The following is a 17,048-nucleotide window of genomic DNA, read 5'->3' on the forward strand; positions in this document are numbered from 1 at the left end:
GCGGGTTTAGCCTCTTTGGTTATGAATGATGGTTTTAATTCAAGCTGGAAACGAGCTGTGTTGAGCAAATTTTCCTCTTTTGGCCTCTCCATAGAGGATTTGCATACTGTAGGAATTGAGCAAGCCAGGAAGTTAGTTAAGCAACGTGTCCTGGATATAGAAGTTCAACAAGAAGGTGCATGGCTCAAGCAGGGCTTATACTTAGGGAGTCAAGCTATTAATCTTAAACCAGCTAAATATTTTGATGTGGTGCTTGTCCCTAAATTTAGACGAGCCCTCACTTTAGCACGTTTAAATGTTCTTCCTACAGCAGTATTGGATGGCAGGTTCAAGGGAGTTCCGCTATTTTTACGTCTTTGCCCATGTGGAAAAGGGATTATAGAATCCACCTCGCACGTTATTCTTTATTGTGATTTTTATAGGGAACCCCGTTTAAGACTTTTATCTCCTATGTTAGACAATTTGCCTGGCCGGTCTGATGAATTTTATTTAAATTATCTTTTAATTAATGAGGACACTGATATTATTTCTGTTATGGCCAAGTTTTGTTATATTATTTGTAAAATACGTACTGCTTTATTGTAAATGTTTGCTGGTCAATGACCGAATAAACTTATAACTTAAACTTTTCTGGCGCTGGTTTCTGATTGGCTTGAGATTTCCTTGCATCTTGGTTGGCTTGTTATCAAACAAATTAAGTGTTGGCATGGGCAACTGTACCCCCATTGGCTACAGGGAGGGAGAAGGGATGGGAGAACACTTTTGGAGGCAATTTTGTTGGGGATACCCCCATGACCCCAACATTAAACCCAGAGCCACCAACCCAGAATTACATGGAACCCAGGCCTGTGTCTGATTCCATTTTATAAGAGTTCAATTAAATGCCTGAACTCAAGGTGAATTGACACCCAGATCTGAACTGTTCTGTGAAGGAAGAGGAGATCCAGCATTGTACTGTGAAATGGGCACTCACAGAAACACAAGGGCTAGGCCTGAGCTAATCAATATGCTAAAATGTAACTTACTATCAGATAATGTCTGTGGAAGAGGCCAGGGGCTGATCTCCGCTTTCCTGTTGCAAGAAGTCTATGTTAATCTTTGTCAATGATTGCTCTGCTATGCCCAAAGGGGATTACTCAGTTGCTGTCTATAGAAACTCCACCCTAGAAGAACACCTGTAGATTTAGTCCTTTTACTAACACCTTCTGGGACCAGGCCCAAATCTGGGGACAAGAGAAGAGGCCCATTTGCAGCTCAGAGAGGCAGATTTGCTTTGGTCCCCTCCCCAAGATAGCAGCTAACAGAAGATGGGATTAAGATCTCCCTGGACTTCCTGAATAATTAAAAAGACATTATCCAGAAGGTAACAGCAAGTTGTCACATTTTGGGACCCAGGAGAGATGATGGGGGATCAAAGGAAGATACAAATATAAAGAATTAGGCTTACTGGACAGAGAGCTAGCAGTCTCTTGCCTACAGGCAGTCTTGTGCCTACAAGCAATCTTGTGCCTACAAGCAAGACTTGCTCATGAGTAATCCAAGAGTTAGCTGCCCAAGCCGCGGGGCTAGAGGCAGGAACTCTTTCCATGGAGAAGGGACTGTTTGTGACTTCTTCTGCGAAGTGAGGTCAAGACTCCCCAGCCATGATACTCCCAAGCAATCTGGTGCTCATGAGCAATCCAAGGGTTTGCTGCTAAGCCGCGGGGCAACAAGCAGGAACTCTGTCCATGGACACGAACTGTCTGTGACTTCCACTGCACAGTGAGAGGTCAAGACTTCCCCAGCCATGGTACCTTCACTCTCTGCCTCGCTCTGAGCAAACTGTCTGCTTGACCACCAGAAGCCAGACGACCGCTCCCAAGTTGCTGTTCCTAGCTACAGCCTCTCTCCTTCAGCTGAAAGATCCACCATTCTCAAGCCTCTGATCCTGGTAATATGCTGCCTTCACAAGCCTTGGATCCCCCTTCCCTCCTTCCTACTAATCACTGCTACCCCCTTCCTAAGCCCCCCCTTCCTCCTCCTCCTTTCTCTGCTTCTCTCTAAATGTTTTATTTAGGATTTGTTAGATTATTAGATATCTGTAATTACTGATTACAAACACGTATGTTAGTTAGGCACATTACACTACACTTTGAATCGGAAACATGTTTTTAATGTGGATTATTTTATCCTGATGAGCAACTTTTTGTAATAAAGCCCACTGAACTTTCTGAGTGTGTCTCTCTCTATCTCTGTTTGCACGCCCAGATCCTACATGGTCACCATCTCCAAGAACCAATTCAGTTTGTGTATGATGTGACTTTGCCTCTTTCCCTCTGAGCATGTACAGAGTGCGAAACAAGGTATAGTTCACAACAATTTCAAAGTATTTATTCAAAGGGACTGGGAGGCAGAGAGAGAGAGAGAGAGAGAGAGAGAGAGAGAGAGAGAGAGAGAGAGAGAGAGAGAGCCCTTATGAAGAGGAGGATAAAGCCCTTATGAAGAAGAGGATACATCAGGACAGGAGGAAGGTAGGTTTGATTTTATGGTTTTCTTTTCTCAGCACTGAGTATAATGTTGTGCTACCTATTGCTTCTATAACTATAACTATCTGGTTTTGCTGGATCTCAAATTGCCAAAGACAAAACCTAGGTGCCTTCATTCCTTCCTTGACTTGTGGTTTTGGTTTGGTTTGTGAGATGGTGTTGTGGTGAGAAATGGACAGTGGCAGCTCAGCTCTCTCCGTATGGTGTGTATGTGTGTGTAATATTTCTTGGTGATTGCTGCAATGAGCTCCATGTCTGGCTTTGAGACTAACTTGGACTTCACTCACTACTCTGCAATCTGCATTACAATGCAAGATGTATTCACTCAATCAAAATGTGGCTGAAGACATTGCTGTAATTGAGTTTATGGCTATACTCGCTGGATGCTAAGTGCTGCTGTGCTGTGGCAGCTGTTGCAAGCAGAATGGAGTCATAATTGTGTGTAAGAGAGCAAATTGTGCCAATGATGTTACCGCAGTGCAGGCACAGTGGCTGGCAGTGGATTCTGGGTCAGTTATTCTCTTTTGGCTCTCTTTAGACTGTGTGTTTGTCAAAATGAGTTTTTCTGTGTTGGAAGGGACTGGGTATGCTTTTGTTCTGCAGTGTTTTTCAAGGCAGGGTTGCAGAATTTGTGCACTCTGCTGTTTTGCCCATAGGGAACAATGGGGAACTCAAATCAACCCATTGCTCCCCATGGGTAGGTCCTAGGGACACCAAAGTGTGTTCTGTGTACAGTGTGATGGATGCTACCTATCACCCAACCCACAAAAGAAACGGGCAGGCAAATGATATTTATCCCATGGTGTATTTTTTAAAAAAAATAAAATTTGCCAGCTTGCCCGTTTCTTTTGTGGATTGGGTGATAGGTAGCACTTTTCTTGCCCTAACACCGAACCCACTTTGGTGTCCATAGAACCTATCTATGGGGAACAATGGGATGATTTGATTTCCTATTAATCCTTATGAGCAAAGCATGATTATTTGGGTGAATTTTTGATTGAAAATTGAATTTTTGAAAATTGAATTTTTGTGATTTGTTTGAGGTAAAATGGAATTGCAAAAAGTTTGAATCAATTCATGTTGATTTCACAGATTTCACAGAGATCTGTATGTCATTTTATGTGTTCATTGTAGCCAATAGGCTTCAACATGAGCTGAGCAGTACTGTGAACTAACAATATCAATGACTCTGGATCAAAAAGTATTTGGAAATGATAAATAATCAGAGCTTCTAAAAGAACTGGGTTCAGCCAGAATAATGCAGTAAAGATTTGTTAAGCTAGTGAAACAGATTGACTGAATATACAACAAAAAAGCATTTACTATGGATTTATCAAGTCAATCCCAGTTGTCTTATCTGAGCATATTGTAAATGGCCAAGAAAAGCATGGAAGAAAAAGATTACAACAGAATGGAAGTCTATTTGTAGAGAAAAGCACAGAAGGAATCAGAACACAGAATTTGGGATCTCTGTATGAGCACACACGGGGACACCCACACACCCAAACACACAATTTGTGTGCAAGGCATAGTGAAGCAGGACAAGAGCATATGCAGTTAACCTTATAACCTTATACTGTGTCAGACCAGTGGCCCATCTAGCTCAGCAGTGCTTACACTGACTGGCAGTGGTTCTCCAGGGTTCAGCCTGTGGTCTTTCACCCTTCTACACGCAGATGCCAAGGATGGAGACTGGGACTTCTGCATACAGAACAGATGCGTTGCTACTAAGCTATGGACCTTCTGTGAATTCTTAAATTGGTTCACAGCTTTAATGACCATGAAAGCAACATTTGTCACCTGCAACTGTTAAGATCTAGCCCTCCTTAATACTGAGTCAGACCATCTAGCATAGTAGCACCAGCACCAGCACCAGCGAGCAGCAGCAGCTTTCCAGTGTTTCAGAGTTATTTCCCAGCCATATTTAAGGATGCAGGGATTGAACTGGCAAGCCTTTGCATGCACATCATGTATTCTACTACTGGACATGCTCTACTATTGAACTACACCTTCCCTAAAGGTAACAAATACATATGAAATTGCCACAGGCTTATTGGTCCATCTAGCCCAGTATTGTCATCTTTGACTAACAGCAGCTCTCCTGGTAGAGATCTTTCTCTGCATCTGCTGTCATCTTTTCAGACAACATACCAGGAAGCTATTCAGACCGCAGGCTTTACCGTAGGTTTACCATGAGTTCAGGGCATAACGGATACTCTGGCATAAAAAGATTATTTATTTATTTTTACCATGGACATAAATTGGGCTGTCATGCTCCCACTCAAGGACATTGGACAGGAGCGGGGGGCAGGCAACTTACTAGAAAGTGGGGAGGTGCTTGAGGAGGAGAAGGCCAGTGGTGTGAATGGGGAGGTAATTGAGTTAGGCCAGGTGAGTGTTTGGCGCGGGGGGGGGGGGAGGAGGGCCAGATGATCTTTGGAGGGAAGGGTCAGGATCTGAGCCAGAGTTTGAACAGCCACTATCTCCTCCAGGACGCAGACAGGGAAAACGTCAGCAGCAGGTGAGGGAATTACAGAGGAGTACTTGACTGGCAAGAAGACAGCAGGAGCCAGATTGAATCTATGGCAGCTGGCGGGGGTGGAGTGTTGATTAAGTGCATGTGGCTGCTGACTATAAATCAGGCAGCCTGTGTCTTGAACAAACTGCTGGAAACAACACGTCAAATCTGCTTTGAGCTTTTGTCGGAGAGACTGTGACTTTGGAATTTGGGCTTCTCACTTCTGTATTCCTGGTGAGACTGTTAAACCTGACTATTTAGCAGTAAAACTGAAAACCCTCAGAGGCTTATTGATCTGCTTGGATTCCCGATGGCCTTTTGGAAATTTCCAGTGTCGAGAGCTGGTGACCCTGTTGAGGCCCTGGTTGATCTCTGGAATAGAGAGATGACCCGGGCTGTAGACATGGTTGCTCCTAAATGCCCTCTCCAGAGTCTGTTAAGCTCCTTGGTTTTCCTCGGAGCTTAAGGTGATGAAACAACTCAGGTGACGGCTGGAATGTCGCTGGAGGAAGAGTCGTGACGAATCCAACCGAACATGGGCTAGAGCCCATTTTAGGACTACTCCGTGGCAGTGGGGACAGCGAAGAAATGCTTTTTCTCCGTCTCCATTGCATCTGCTCAGTGCAGACCAGTGGAGCTCTTTCGTGTAGCAAAGACATTGCTGCACACATCCCCCCAGGTAATAGGGGAGGAATAATCTACAGCCCGCTGTCATCAGTTTGCATGTCACTTTGCAGATAAAGTCGCTCGCATCCATGCCAATTTGGATTCCAGAGTTTTGGCAGTTCCGGCAGACGTGCCTCTGGTACCATCTGGTCCTATTGTGATGGATTCTTTTTGGTTGGTGCAGCCTGAGGATGTGGACAAGATCCTGGGCAGTGTGCGGGCAACATCGTGTGATCTTGATAAAAGCTGCCAGGGAGGGTACAGGTAGATGGTTGGAGGTGATTATTAATGCCTCATTAAGGGAGGGGAGGATGCCATCGTGCCTCAAAGAGGCAATGGTAGGACCCTTATTTAAAAAGCCCTCCCTCGATCCCTCCAACCCAGACAACTATAGACCCGTCTCAAACCTGCCCTTTTGGGGGCAAGGTGATAGAGCATGTGGTGGTGTCCCAGCTGCAGAGGATCTTGGATGATATGGATGATCGGGACCCTTTTAAATCTGCCTTCCGCCCCGCATATGGGACTGAGACTGCCTTGGTCGCTCTAGTGGATGACCTACACCAGGAACTAGACAGGGGGAGTGCAGCCCTGTTGGTTCTGCTGGACCTCTCGGCGGCTTTCGATACCATCAGCCATGGTGTCCTCCTGGGCTGCCTCTCAAGTATGGGTATTGGAGGTACTGTGTTGGAGTGGTTCTGGTCCTTTCTTGGAGTCCACAAGGTGGTGCTGGGGGACTACTGCTCAGCTCCATGACCATTGGTCTGTGGGGTCCCGCAGGGCTCGGTCTTGTCCCCCATGCTGTTTAACATATACATGAAACCGCTGGGAGAGGTCATCTGGGGAATTGGACTGAGTTGTCAGCAATATGCAGATGACACTCAGCTCTATTTCTCCTTGTCACCTGATCCTAGAGAGGAGGTGGATGTCCTGAATTGGGGGCTGGAGGCCGTGATGGCTTGAATGTGGGCTAATAAACTGAAATTGAATCCAGACAAGACGGAGGTAATGTTGGTCAGTAGGAGAGCCAATCAAGATGAGGAGATTTTACCGTTTCTGGATGGGGTTGCACTCGCCTTGATGGAGCAAATACGCAGTTTGGGTGTATTACTGGATTCAGCTTTGCTTTTGGAAGCTCAGGTGGAGGCGGTGGCCAGGGGTGCCTTTTCATGTCTTCGTCTAGTGTGCCAGCTGCATCCCTTTCTCGAGAAGGCAGATCTGGCCACAGTTACCCATGCCTTAGTCACATCCCCTTGAAGGAGCAAGTACGCAGTTTGGGTGTATTACTGGACCCAGCTCTGCTTTTGGAAGCTCAGGTGGAGGCGGTGGCCAGGGGTGCCTTTTCACAGCTTCATCTAGTGTGCCAGCTGCATCCCTTTCTTGAGAAGACAGATCTGGCCACAGTTACCCATGCCTTAGCCACATCACAGTACTGTGTTACTGTAACGTGCTCTATGTGGGGCTGCTCTTGAAGAATATCCGGTAACTGCAGCTAGTGCAAAATGCAACAGCTGGGGTTTTATCTGGAGCTGCCTGATGGGAGCACATCACACCCATTTTGAAAGAGCTGCACTGGCTGACAGTTTGTTTCTGGGTCCAATTCAAGGTGCTGGTTTTGACCTTTAAAGCCCTTAATGGTTTGGGCCCTGGATATCTGAGGGACCTCCTGCTCCCAAGGGCTGCTGTCCACTTGATGAGGTCATCTGAGAGGGCTGTGCTCCGGGTGCCAACAATGAGGGAGGCTCGGTTGGTGTGCACACAGGACAGGGCCTTCTCTGTTGCTGCCCTCAGACTCTTGAATGTTCTCCCGGTGGTTATTCGCTCCTCAGTCTCCATCACAGCTTTTAGAAAGCATGTTAAATCTTGGCTTTTTACCCAGGCTTTGATACAATTGTCTCTGCTGCTGCTCTTTGTATTTTGTATTGTTTTTATAGTTGTGTCTTAAATTTTTTAATCAGATTTTTCTTATATTTTTAGCTTAATATTTTAACTGTGTCATTCTGCCTGGATTACTGCAAAGTGTTGTACTTAGGGTTACCCCTGAGGACAGTCCAGAAACTTGTATTGGTGCCAGAGGCGCATCTACGGAAAATAGCGCCTAGGGCAAGCACTGAAATTGCACCCCCCCGTCCAAACATCTGACACCCATCTTTCAGATCACTTTACCATAATATCAGCTCAAAAATGCAAGTCAAGCTCATTAATCTTTTAATATTTCAAAAACTATTTAGCAGTGGACATAACCAGACCAAAAAATGCTGGAAAACTACAAATTGCAGTATGCTGGGACTCATGAAATACCCAAATACTATGTGGAGGTGTACTTGGGAACTAAACAGAAATGCCTGTCTAATTCTCTGCTATGCATTGTAGCATCACATTACATAAGTTTTAAAAATAAATGGAGAATTTGGCTTTTCCCAGATACTCTGAAAATAATTAAAGGATATGCAGAGTAAACTGTGTCACTACTTGGAATATATTCTAGTCTTCCAGAAAGACAGTTAAAATGAGAGAAAGAGAGCAAGAAACTTCCTGTGGGCCTTAATACTAAGGATTTCACACTAATTCAAAGACAAACTCATCATTAATAGCCATATTATTAAGACATCACATTTAACTCACATCACAAGAATCAAAGTAAGAGCAAATGAATACAATCCTAGCTCATAAGCTTCAGCTCAGTATCCACAAGCCGATTCTCTGAACATAGTGTCAAATTAAATATGTGTACAGTGATATATATATATATATATATATATATATATATAAAACCTGTAGCTCCTTTGGGGGGCTTCCTAAAGGCTGTGGGGGGGAGGGTCTGCAAAGGTTCCCCCTCCCACCGCCGGCCTCCTAATTCACTGCCGCAGCCCATCCCAGGCTGATTTTTGGGCTGTTTGGGCCTGCAAAGATCGGTCTGGTGGCCATTTGGGAGGCTGACACACATGCTCAAATGGCCTCTGTGAGCCTGGCAAGGCCTAGGGCCTTGCAGGGACCATTTGAGCATGTGAGGTGGCCATTTTAAAAAATAATTATGTTTTTAAAAATGGTCACCAAAAACAAAATGGCCACTGCACATGCTCAAATGGCTTCTGTGAGGCCTGGCATGGCCTAGGGCCTCACAGAAGCCATTTAAGGATGTGTTGTGGCCATTTTGTTTTCGGTCACCTTTTTAAAAATGTCTTTCGTTTTAAAAAATAGTGCCCCGCTTCAAGTGGCGCCCAGGGCACGTGCCCTGCCTGCCCCACCCTAGATACACCCCTGATTGGTGCAGAACAGAGTGACGAGGCTGCTTAGTGAGATTGGCCGGTTTGAACATATTTTATAAGTGCTATTTTAGTTGCACTGGTTGCCAGTCAATTCCTTGGCCTAATATAAAGTGTCTGTGTTGAACTCTAAAGCCCTAAACAGCTTAGGATCATTCTACCTGAAGGAAGATCTTCACTGGTATGTTCCTCCCCAATTTTGGAGGGCTTCTTCAGAAGCTCTTCTCTGGGTTCTGCTGCTCACAATGGTGCAATGAGTGGCTACCAGGGAGATAACCTTCTCAGTAGTGACCCCGTCCCCTGCCCCCCTGCCTGGAATGTGAGCCCTAGGGAGATCCATCTGGTTACTTATTTATATACATTTAGGCACCAGGCTAAAGCCTTGTTGTTCCAATTTGTTGTTTATACTGGCTCTCTGTTAGGGTGTTCTGGTTTCATTGGCTTCAGTGGGTGTTTTATTGCTTTAGAGTTTTTATTATTATTCAGATCATTGTTTTAGAGTTGATTTAAATGTTTATGTTCTTTTTCTTTTTCTTGTAAACCACCCCGAGGACACGGGCCAGCTGGGCAGTATAAAAATCAAATAAATAATGAAAATATTTTCCCTTTTTTGGCAAATGCTGATAGCCCAAGAGAAGGGGAGACATTTTTAAATTGTCTGTATTTTTGCATTTTATCTTTTCATTCACATTTTAATGCAAACAGATATGTTAATATAAGGGTTCATACTTAGCTGAAACCCTCATGAACAGAGCAAGTTGTATACTTAAAAGGAATTAATACTTGAATAAGTAATCCAACTCAGGACACAGTAAAGAACAAAGCTGGAAATCTTAACCTCTCTTGTAAAGTGAGATGTCAATGTCTGAATCAAACATGACCAAGGAGGTGATTTCATTTCATTGAAACAATGCCTAAAGGCAGCAATAATCTGAACATTAAAAATATATATATCTGCTGGGTTAGCTGTTCTTAGATGTGAAACTCTGTTAGTGTTTTAGCTATCTCTCTGTTGTGCTGGTATTTACAAACTCTGTAACACATAGGCAGCCACACAGTTACACTATTTCTAAATTATATTTTCACTATGAAGTCAGATGTTACACTTCCCACCAAGGCTTTTACTTTCTAACAACCAGACAATGCGAGATATAAATGCAGTGCAGCTTCGTTCATTTATGCTACACCACAGAGAAAAGGAAATATAGAGCAACCAAATTCACATAAGGGGTGTCTTCAATCATTGCTTTTTATGCACACTTTACATATAAAATCAACTTCATTCCCATTGTGTAGGAAGCTTAGCATCAAACCTGGCAATTTTACAATGCCCTCAAAACTTGAGTCAAACGTCAGCCCTTTTACTTCTCCATTTTAATAGCATTCTACTAACAAGCAAGGATAGCCTACAACACCTCTTCTGAAACTACTGAAACTTTAATTCCACAACCCTATTCATGGGAAACAATCCTCCATGCAAAGGATGTCACCAAATGGCTTGGGCTGGAATTCTCCTTCACATACAGATTTAAATTTCTCATGCTAGTTTTAATCACCACACAAAGGTTTTCAAAATTATGTGCTGTTACCTTGCTTGTATATGTATGTCCATCAGAGCCACAAACAGGGCTGGCATGCATCACAGGGCATGGCTTGCATTTTACGAGATTAGCTGCTGGTCCAGTCCAGTGCCTCTGGGGAATGTTTCCTTTCTTTTGTCGAAGGCTGGAAAAGATAAACAAAAAATGCTACCAATAAAGATTATCAAGATTGTCTCTACAAAATGTACGCTGGAGAACTCAAATATTGTGCTTTGTATCCATTTCAAATCTTGTTTTGCCCAAGTATATTTTAAAGGCAACACAAATTATTATTAGCCTAACAATAGTTATTTGTTATCATATGCTAACTGTACCCTTTCTTACAAAAACCAGACCTTGTCTTGGTCATTCATGTCACCCACAGGTTTTAATTACTGTCACCCACAGGTTTTAATTACTGTAATTGGTCTTGTGTGGGGCTGCCCTTGAAGATTATTCAGAGATGTGAGAACAAAAGCCTATAAAGTTTTCCAGTACAAAAATAATTCAGCACATTCAGGGAGAAGTGTTTTTCACTTAGACTTTGTTCTGATATGCCTTGTCAGAAGGACTTCCATGTTTTGTTTTTGAAGTGAGGAATCATACCAAAATGGCTATTACAAAAATCTAAATTGCAATTACTATTGATACCTAACCTTAACTGCTCTATACCTACAAGCTTTAAATTACACAGACACAATAGGCTTGGGTAAAAGGGCCAGATTGTATTGACGGGGTCCAATCAGTGAACTGTGTGAATCAGACTCCACTCCCTTGCAGTGCGGGCCTAACCAGGCTGGTCTTGGACATTGCTGTCCTTGGCTCTGCCCCACAAAAGGGTGACACACCCTGATTCGAGATAGAAGCAGGATAAACCCCCTTTCTCCCCCTCCTTGTCAACCCATCAGGCTCAGGGCAACTCCTAGGGCTTCACACCCTAGCTGCAAAGCCTTTGAGGTGTATGAAGCCTTGCAGCAGGTTTCCTGGTGAATCTAGGTTCCCGAGCCGCCAAGCCTCTAGGGACCAATTGTCCAATCCACCATTTTCAAAACTGCCCAAGGGTGCTCACCGATCTCAAACCCATGTGCGCCTCCACCCAGCCCACACTGTAGCTTCCCGGTTGGCGTAACTGACTAAGAACTAGGAAACGCAGAATGGAGTAGGCAAAAAGACCCTCCAGCTCGGCCAATATGCCAAGGGGCAAAAATACCTACTCGGCCACCAAAAGGACAACCAGCCGAAGCCCGTTTTGTGCCTAGGGGAGGGAGGGAGGGAAGCCGGCTAAATTGAAAATGCAGAGGAAGTGAGGGAGCCACTCAAGCAGCACGTGGTCCCCGCCCTCTGCCCAGCCCCGACCAATCAGGGTGTTCCTAGGACTTGAGCTGGAGGTGGGACAAAAAGACCAACCCACAGCACGAGGCTGCAGTCAGGGCCCATTCACACAATAAAAAACTATGTTCTACTGGGGTTTGGGAGCTGTATGTGCTCCCAATTTTTGGTTGTGTGGAAGCAAGATAAGAGGAAAACCTGGGTAGAAGTGATTGTGTGGAATCGAGGTGGGAGGAAAAGTTTTCCTCCTACCAGGTTTTCTTTCCAGGTTTTCCTCCTACTTTGCTTCCACACAACCCAAAACTGAGAGCACACACAGCTCCCAAACTTGGCTAGAACACAGTTTTTGTTTGTGTGAATGACCTCTATATATTGTATTTAATAATGGTGAAATGCACAGCTAGGTCACCCCTGTGACCTCTGCTCTGCACTCAGAGAAATGATATATCACATTATGTTCATTTTTTCTTTCTCTTTGTAAAGTGCTCTATTTTTGGATTAAGACCATTTCTAAAGGCTTTAAGAAGCCTGCAGTGTATCTTTGGACATCTAAAAGTTAAGAAATGAATGGCTGCCATCACTACATCACTGATGTTCTTACCTTTCCCCCCTCTAACTTAAAAAAAAACTATTATAGAGTTTCCCCTCAAATGTAGATTTCCCCTATACTTGCTGAACTCTAAAATGCTGTTGTATAGCATATTACATGAGATACAATTATTAAATACATATTCGCCTTTTATAGAAACCTCCCCCATATCACCAGTTGCTAGATAATTCTGAGGGTAGTGGTTTACTTTTTACTCACAGGAGTGAACACTAGGGGTGTGCACGAACAGTTTGATAGGAAACCGGTCCACTGTGAACCAGGCCAGTTCAACGGTTTGATAGCAAACTGGACCAGCCTTCAGGAAAGGCGGTCCGGCCCAAGACTGAACCCAATCGGCCCTGGTTCTATGCGAACTGGTTTGCTGATTTGAATGGCTATAAGGTTGCTTATAAAGGGGATAAAGCTTAGGGCAGCCGGTGAGGGCAGGCATCACCGGGGCGGGGGTGGGTGGGTGAGAAAGTGCTGCTTACTGACGTGGTACCGCTCCTGGAAGCTGTTGTGGTGCTCCCTGAGCAGCCCATGTAGCTCCTGGCACTTACTCACTTGGCCTCCACACCTGTACGGAGGCTATTTGCATGGTCACACAATGCAAATGGCCTCCATGCATGAGTGAGTGCTAGGAGCCATGTTACCGCTGCATGGGCTGCTGGGGGGAGTGCTGCTGCAGCTTCCAGGAGCAGCACCGTGCCAGTAAGCAGCACCTTCTCATTTACTTTTAAAGGTGACTCTCGCTGACTGCCCCCACCCGGCTGCCCTGAGCTTTATAGCTGCTCGAACCAGCAAACCCGTTCACACTTGTTTAGTCGAACCAATGGATTGGCCGGTTGGCTTTTCCGAATTGGTTTGTGTCAGGTCAGTCTGAATTCAGACAAAACAGCAGAAAATGGTTCACACACATTCCTAGTGAATACCACCATTCACCTGAATTTGACAAAGCGAATTCTGGCACTGGGCAGCCCAGTCTTCACTTCTTCACTTCCAGCCTCAGTAGGACATTAGTTGACCTTCCTCGAAGTAAGTAATTATAATTACCACATTATGGTGCCATCCAAAGACTTCTGGCCAACTACATAAACAAGTCTCCTTTATTAGAAACAAATATCTCCATGATGTCTTAGACATGCCAATACACTCCTGTCCAGGATTTGAAACCATGGCTCCAAAGCTATCATGGTTCCAAATCTTGGTCCAAGCAAGTCAGAAAAGCAGTGGTCTCTATTTTTTTTCATCTCTGTGTGGAATAAGTTTTGTTCTGGGCGGCAGTATCAAGGCAGTGTGTGCACACCTGCATTCAGAATGGGGCTTCCTGATTCATCCTGAGCAGGATCTAAAATGAACTGAGCCGACATCTTCATAAAATGAACTGAGCCGACAACTTGTGAGCGTGCGCACACATGCACATGCCTTAGAGGGAACAGTGCAGAACAGTTATCTCTTCTGAGCAGATTCTCTTTTTAGAAAATAAATTTCAAGGCAATGCAATCAACAATAAAAGTTGTATTGAAAATAGAATTCTATGTTTCCTCTTTGTTGGTTTCAAAATATGTGAAATTCTGAAAAATGACATTTTTTTCCTTTTTAAAAGGCTGGGTTAAATTTAAAAAATAATCTCTTTGTGCAACTTTGCTTACCTGTTCCTCCTTCCAGCTCCAGATTCTGAAGTGAATCTACATTCCAGAACAGTGTAGGATGGGAAATGGGGGTGCAGGGGAAGGGACAAATTGGCAGAAGAATGCCTTGCATGAATGGCAGTGCCTTTCTGCTTACGCAAGTCACCTTTGGATATAACCTGCTTTCTTCGAACAATGTCCATTTCAGTTTTTATATTGTTAATCTTTTATCTAAAGCTGTAGTCAACATCCAGACTACTGCTGTGCTAGTGTAGCGAACAAAGTTGCACTTCTGCAAGATTGGAATATGCTCCCTCCTGAAATAAGAGCATCTCCTTCTCTGTTTGTTTTCAGGAAGACCCTCAAGACTCTCCTGTTCTTGCAAGCTTTTAATTAGAATTTTAATAATTTTAACAATTTGTTTTATATTGCGTTTACTGTGTTTTATGTAGTTTAACCTGTGATTTTAATATTAAAATTTTTACACTGCCTAGAGATTTACATATCAGGTGGTATAAAATATGATAGATAGATAGATAGTTGCATAGCTGCACAATGTTGCAGGGATGTTTAGATTTGTGCTCTTGGGCAAAGGTTCCCTGCAATATATTTAAGAAAGAGGTTCCAGAGAAGGAGGTGTGCTACCTTGCTGCACAAGTGCAAACCTGCTTGTGCTAGTGCAATACTAGTCTGGAATGCAAGCACAACATATTTGGCAGCACAATATTAAATCTGAATGTCAGCCATTATTATATTTTATTAGCTTATATTTTTGTTCGTTACATGAGGTAATGCAATATCATTGCTTTGTATTAAAAAATATAAATCGTGGGATAGAAAAAAATCCAGTTAAGAGCTAGCAGTGGTAGAGACAGAACACTTAGTATAATGGTTAAGGCAAGCCCACTGAAGAGGATTTGTATGTTAAGAAGAGGTGGTGGTTGGGGACAGAGAGAGCGCTTGATCTCATAGTCTGTGCCCTTAACCATCAAGGATCTGGCAATGTCATATTACTTTTTATGATATTGTTTTGCTAGACATCAGAACAATGACTGGCACAAGTTTCATATCAAGCATTACGAAAACCAGCTGCAATCCTACTGATTTGCCCTACTGCAAAAGCACATTGGAGCTGTTTAACTTAGACAAGGCATATGTTCAAAGTACCACTGAATGACTTTATCATTGTTTAGAAAACACACATATAGATGCTCTTTTAAGCAATTTCACCTCAGCTTGCAATTTGCTGCACAATACAAATTCTGTTGTAATGTCACATTCAGCTGCTAAAATAATAAAAATTCTATTATTTCATTGCAGTGCAAGCTTTCTGCTATTCCAACCTTTGTCACAGTGATAAATAGTACTATTAGGAAGCTTATGTCCACAGAAGCAACTCCATCAAAATATCATGAACTACAAAAAGAAAAGCCGGCGGTCAAAGCCATCAGTCCCTCATTATCAAGAAGAAGCTCTTGCAATATACAGCAGCATTAATCTTCTAGAATGCATTCACCTACAAAAACATTATTAATTAAGGCAGTTAAATAATAAAATACTCCAGATTCAACCAAAGGGATAGGGTTGTGTTTGGTGTCTGAATGGACATCTACATTCTGCTGCTGGCTTGGGGAACAGAGTGGATCTAGATCTGTAAATTCATTGTGATACTATTGTGTTGCTCAGAACTGTGAGCTGTGAAGGAACCCTGCACATGATGGGAGTCAGCCTCTATTATCCTGAAAGCAAGGGCACCATGTCTACAGCATCCATCGGACCTGCCCCTCACCAATTCCCTAATCCTGTCTAGCTCAGGAGAAAGGAACACCTTGCACTTCTACTCCCCTGTGGGGATAATAAATGGAAAATTTGAACTGCTGCAGAAAAGTGGCAGCTTCTGCCCACTGGGGCATACCACTTCTCATTGGCTGAGGAGCTGTCAACCTGAGCCATTGTGGCCTACCTCTGATTGGTGGAAGGCACGCAGTGCCCTTCCAGGTGCTTTACCTATGAACTCTTTTAAATGTGTGCTTTTGTCTGTGTTAAGTTGTCAGCTACTTTCTATCTATTTGCTGATCACCAAGATATGTAAGTGTTTTGCTTAGACGGTAGGATGTGTTAGGAGCTAGAAATGATTTTTGCTTCATTTTAGTAGTGTCTACCTATTCCCCTACCCACCTTGGTTCCTGTAGATTAATACAGTCATCTTTTGGGCAAGAATAACCTCAGCTCTTGTGTGTGCATGCTCAGAGACTCCGGAGTTGCTGCTCCCCATGGGCTGACTGCTTGGTTGGGCTACTTAAAAGGGGAAACCTTACAGAAGGGGTGAACTAAGCCAGATTCCCACTCTGCATAGACAGAGGGAATTCTCCAAAGGTTGGTTCAGACCCAGTTCTGAGTTATCTCTGGAAGCAGAGAGCAGTGGCAACAACTGCCATGACCTTGCACTGGAGCAGGGGTTAGTGAGTGAAATTACCTAACCTTCAGTGGGGGCTTCTTTCCCAGTGGCGTAACTAGGGAAAACGGTGCCCGGGGCAAGCACTGAAATTGCGCCTCCCCCCCGCCGCCCCCCCAGCATACATCTGACTGACACACATGTTTCAGAAAACTTTTATTTTAAAAATTTAAAAAATTACATAAATAACCAAAAATCCAACAAATGACCAAAAATCCAACAAATGACCAAAAATCAGCACATAAGCCAGAAAGTGTGAATCTCCATCCTGAATAGTAAGTGCAGGCAGGAGTTATGAGGAGAAGCAGCACACATGGAGGCGACGAGGAAGGGGGGGAGGAGAAAAGAGGCACTTCCGAAACAACTCCAAATCCTCAAGTAACACACACACGTAGCCAACACACTGCACCTATGCTGAAGGGAACACCACAGATAGAAAGGTGAACAAAGACCATCAGAAAAGTGATCTTTTAAAAGCAGATCAGGAGACCT

At 43.8% G+C, this 17,048-nt stretch overlaps 1 protein-coding gene across 5 annotated transcripts in view; it reads right to left on the reverse strand.

Annotated features, from left to right (window-relative positions):
* The window catches only part of SPOCK1 (SPARC (osteonectin), cwcv and kazal like domains proteoglycan 1), a 904,393-nt gene that overhangs the window by 321,043 nt on the left and 566,302 nt on the right, over positions 1-17,048 (reverse strand). For all 5 annotated transcript variants that reach the window (XM_053293595.1, XM_053293593.1, XM_053293594.1 and 2 more), the window contains one exon: positions 10,562-10,697. In XM_053293595.1, coding sequence (XP_053149570.1) covers positions 10,562-10,697 — 136 coding nt within the window. The remainder of the gene's footprint in view (positions 1-10,561; positions 10,698-17,048) is intronic.

This window comes from Hemicordylus capensis, chromosome 2 (genome assembly GCF_027244095.1).
Source record: "Hemicordylus capensis ecotype Gifberg chromosome 2, rHemCap1.1.pri, whole genome shotgun sequence".
Taxonomy (NCBI): domain Eukaryota; kingdom Metazoa; phylum Chordata; class Lepidosauria; order Squamata; family Cordylidae; genus Hemicordylus; species Hemicordylus capensis.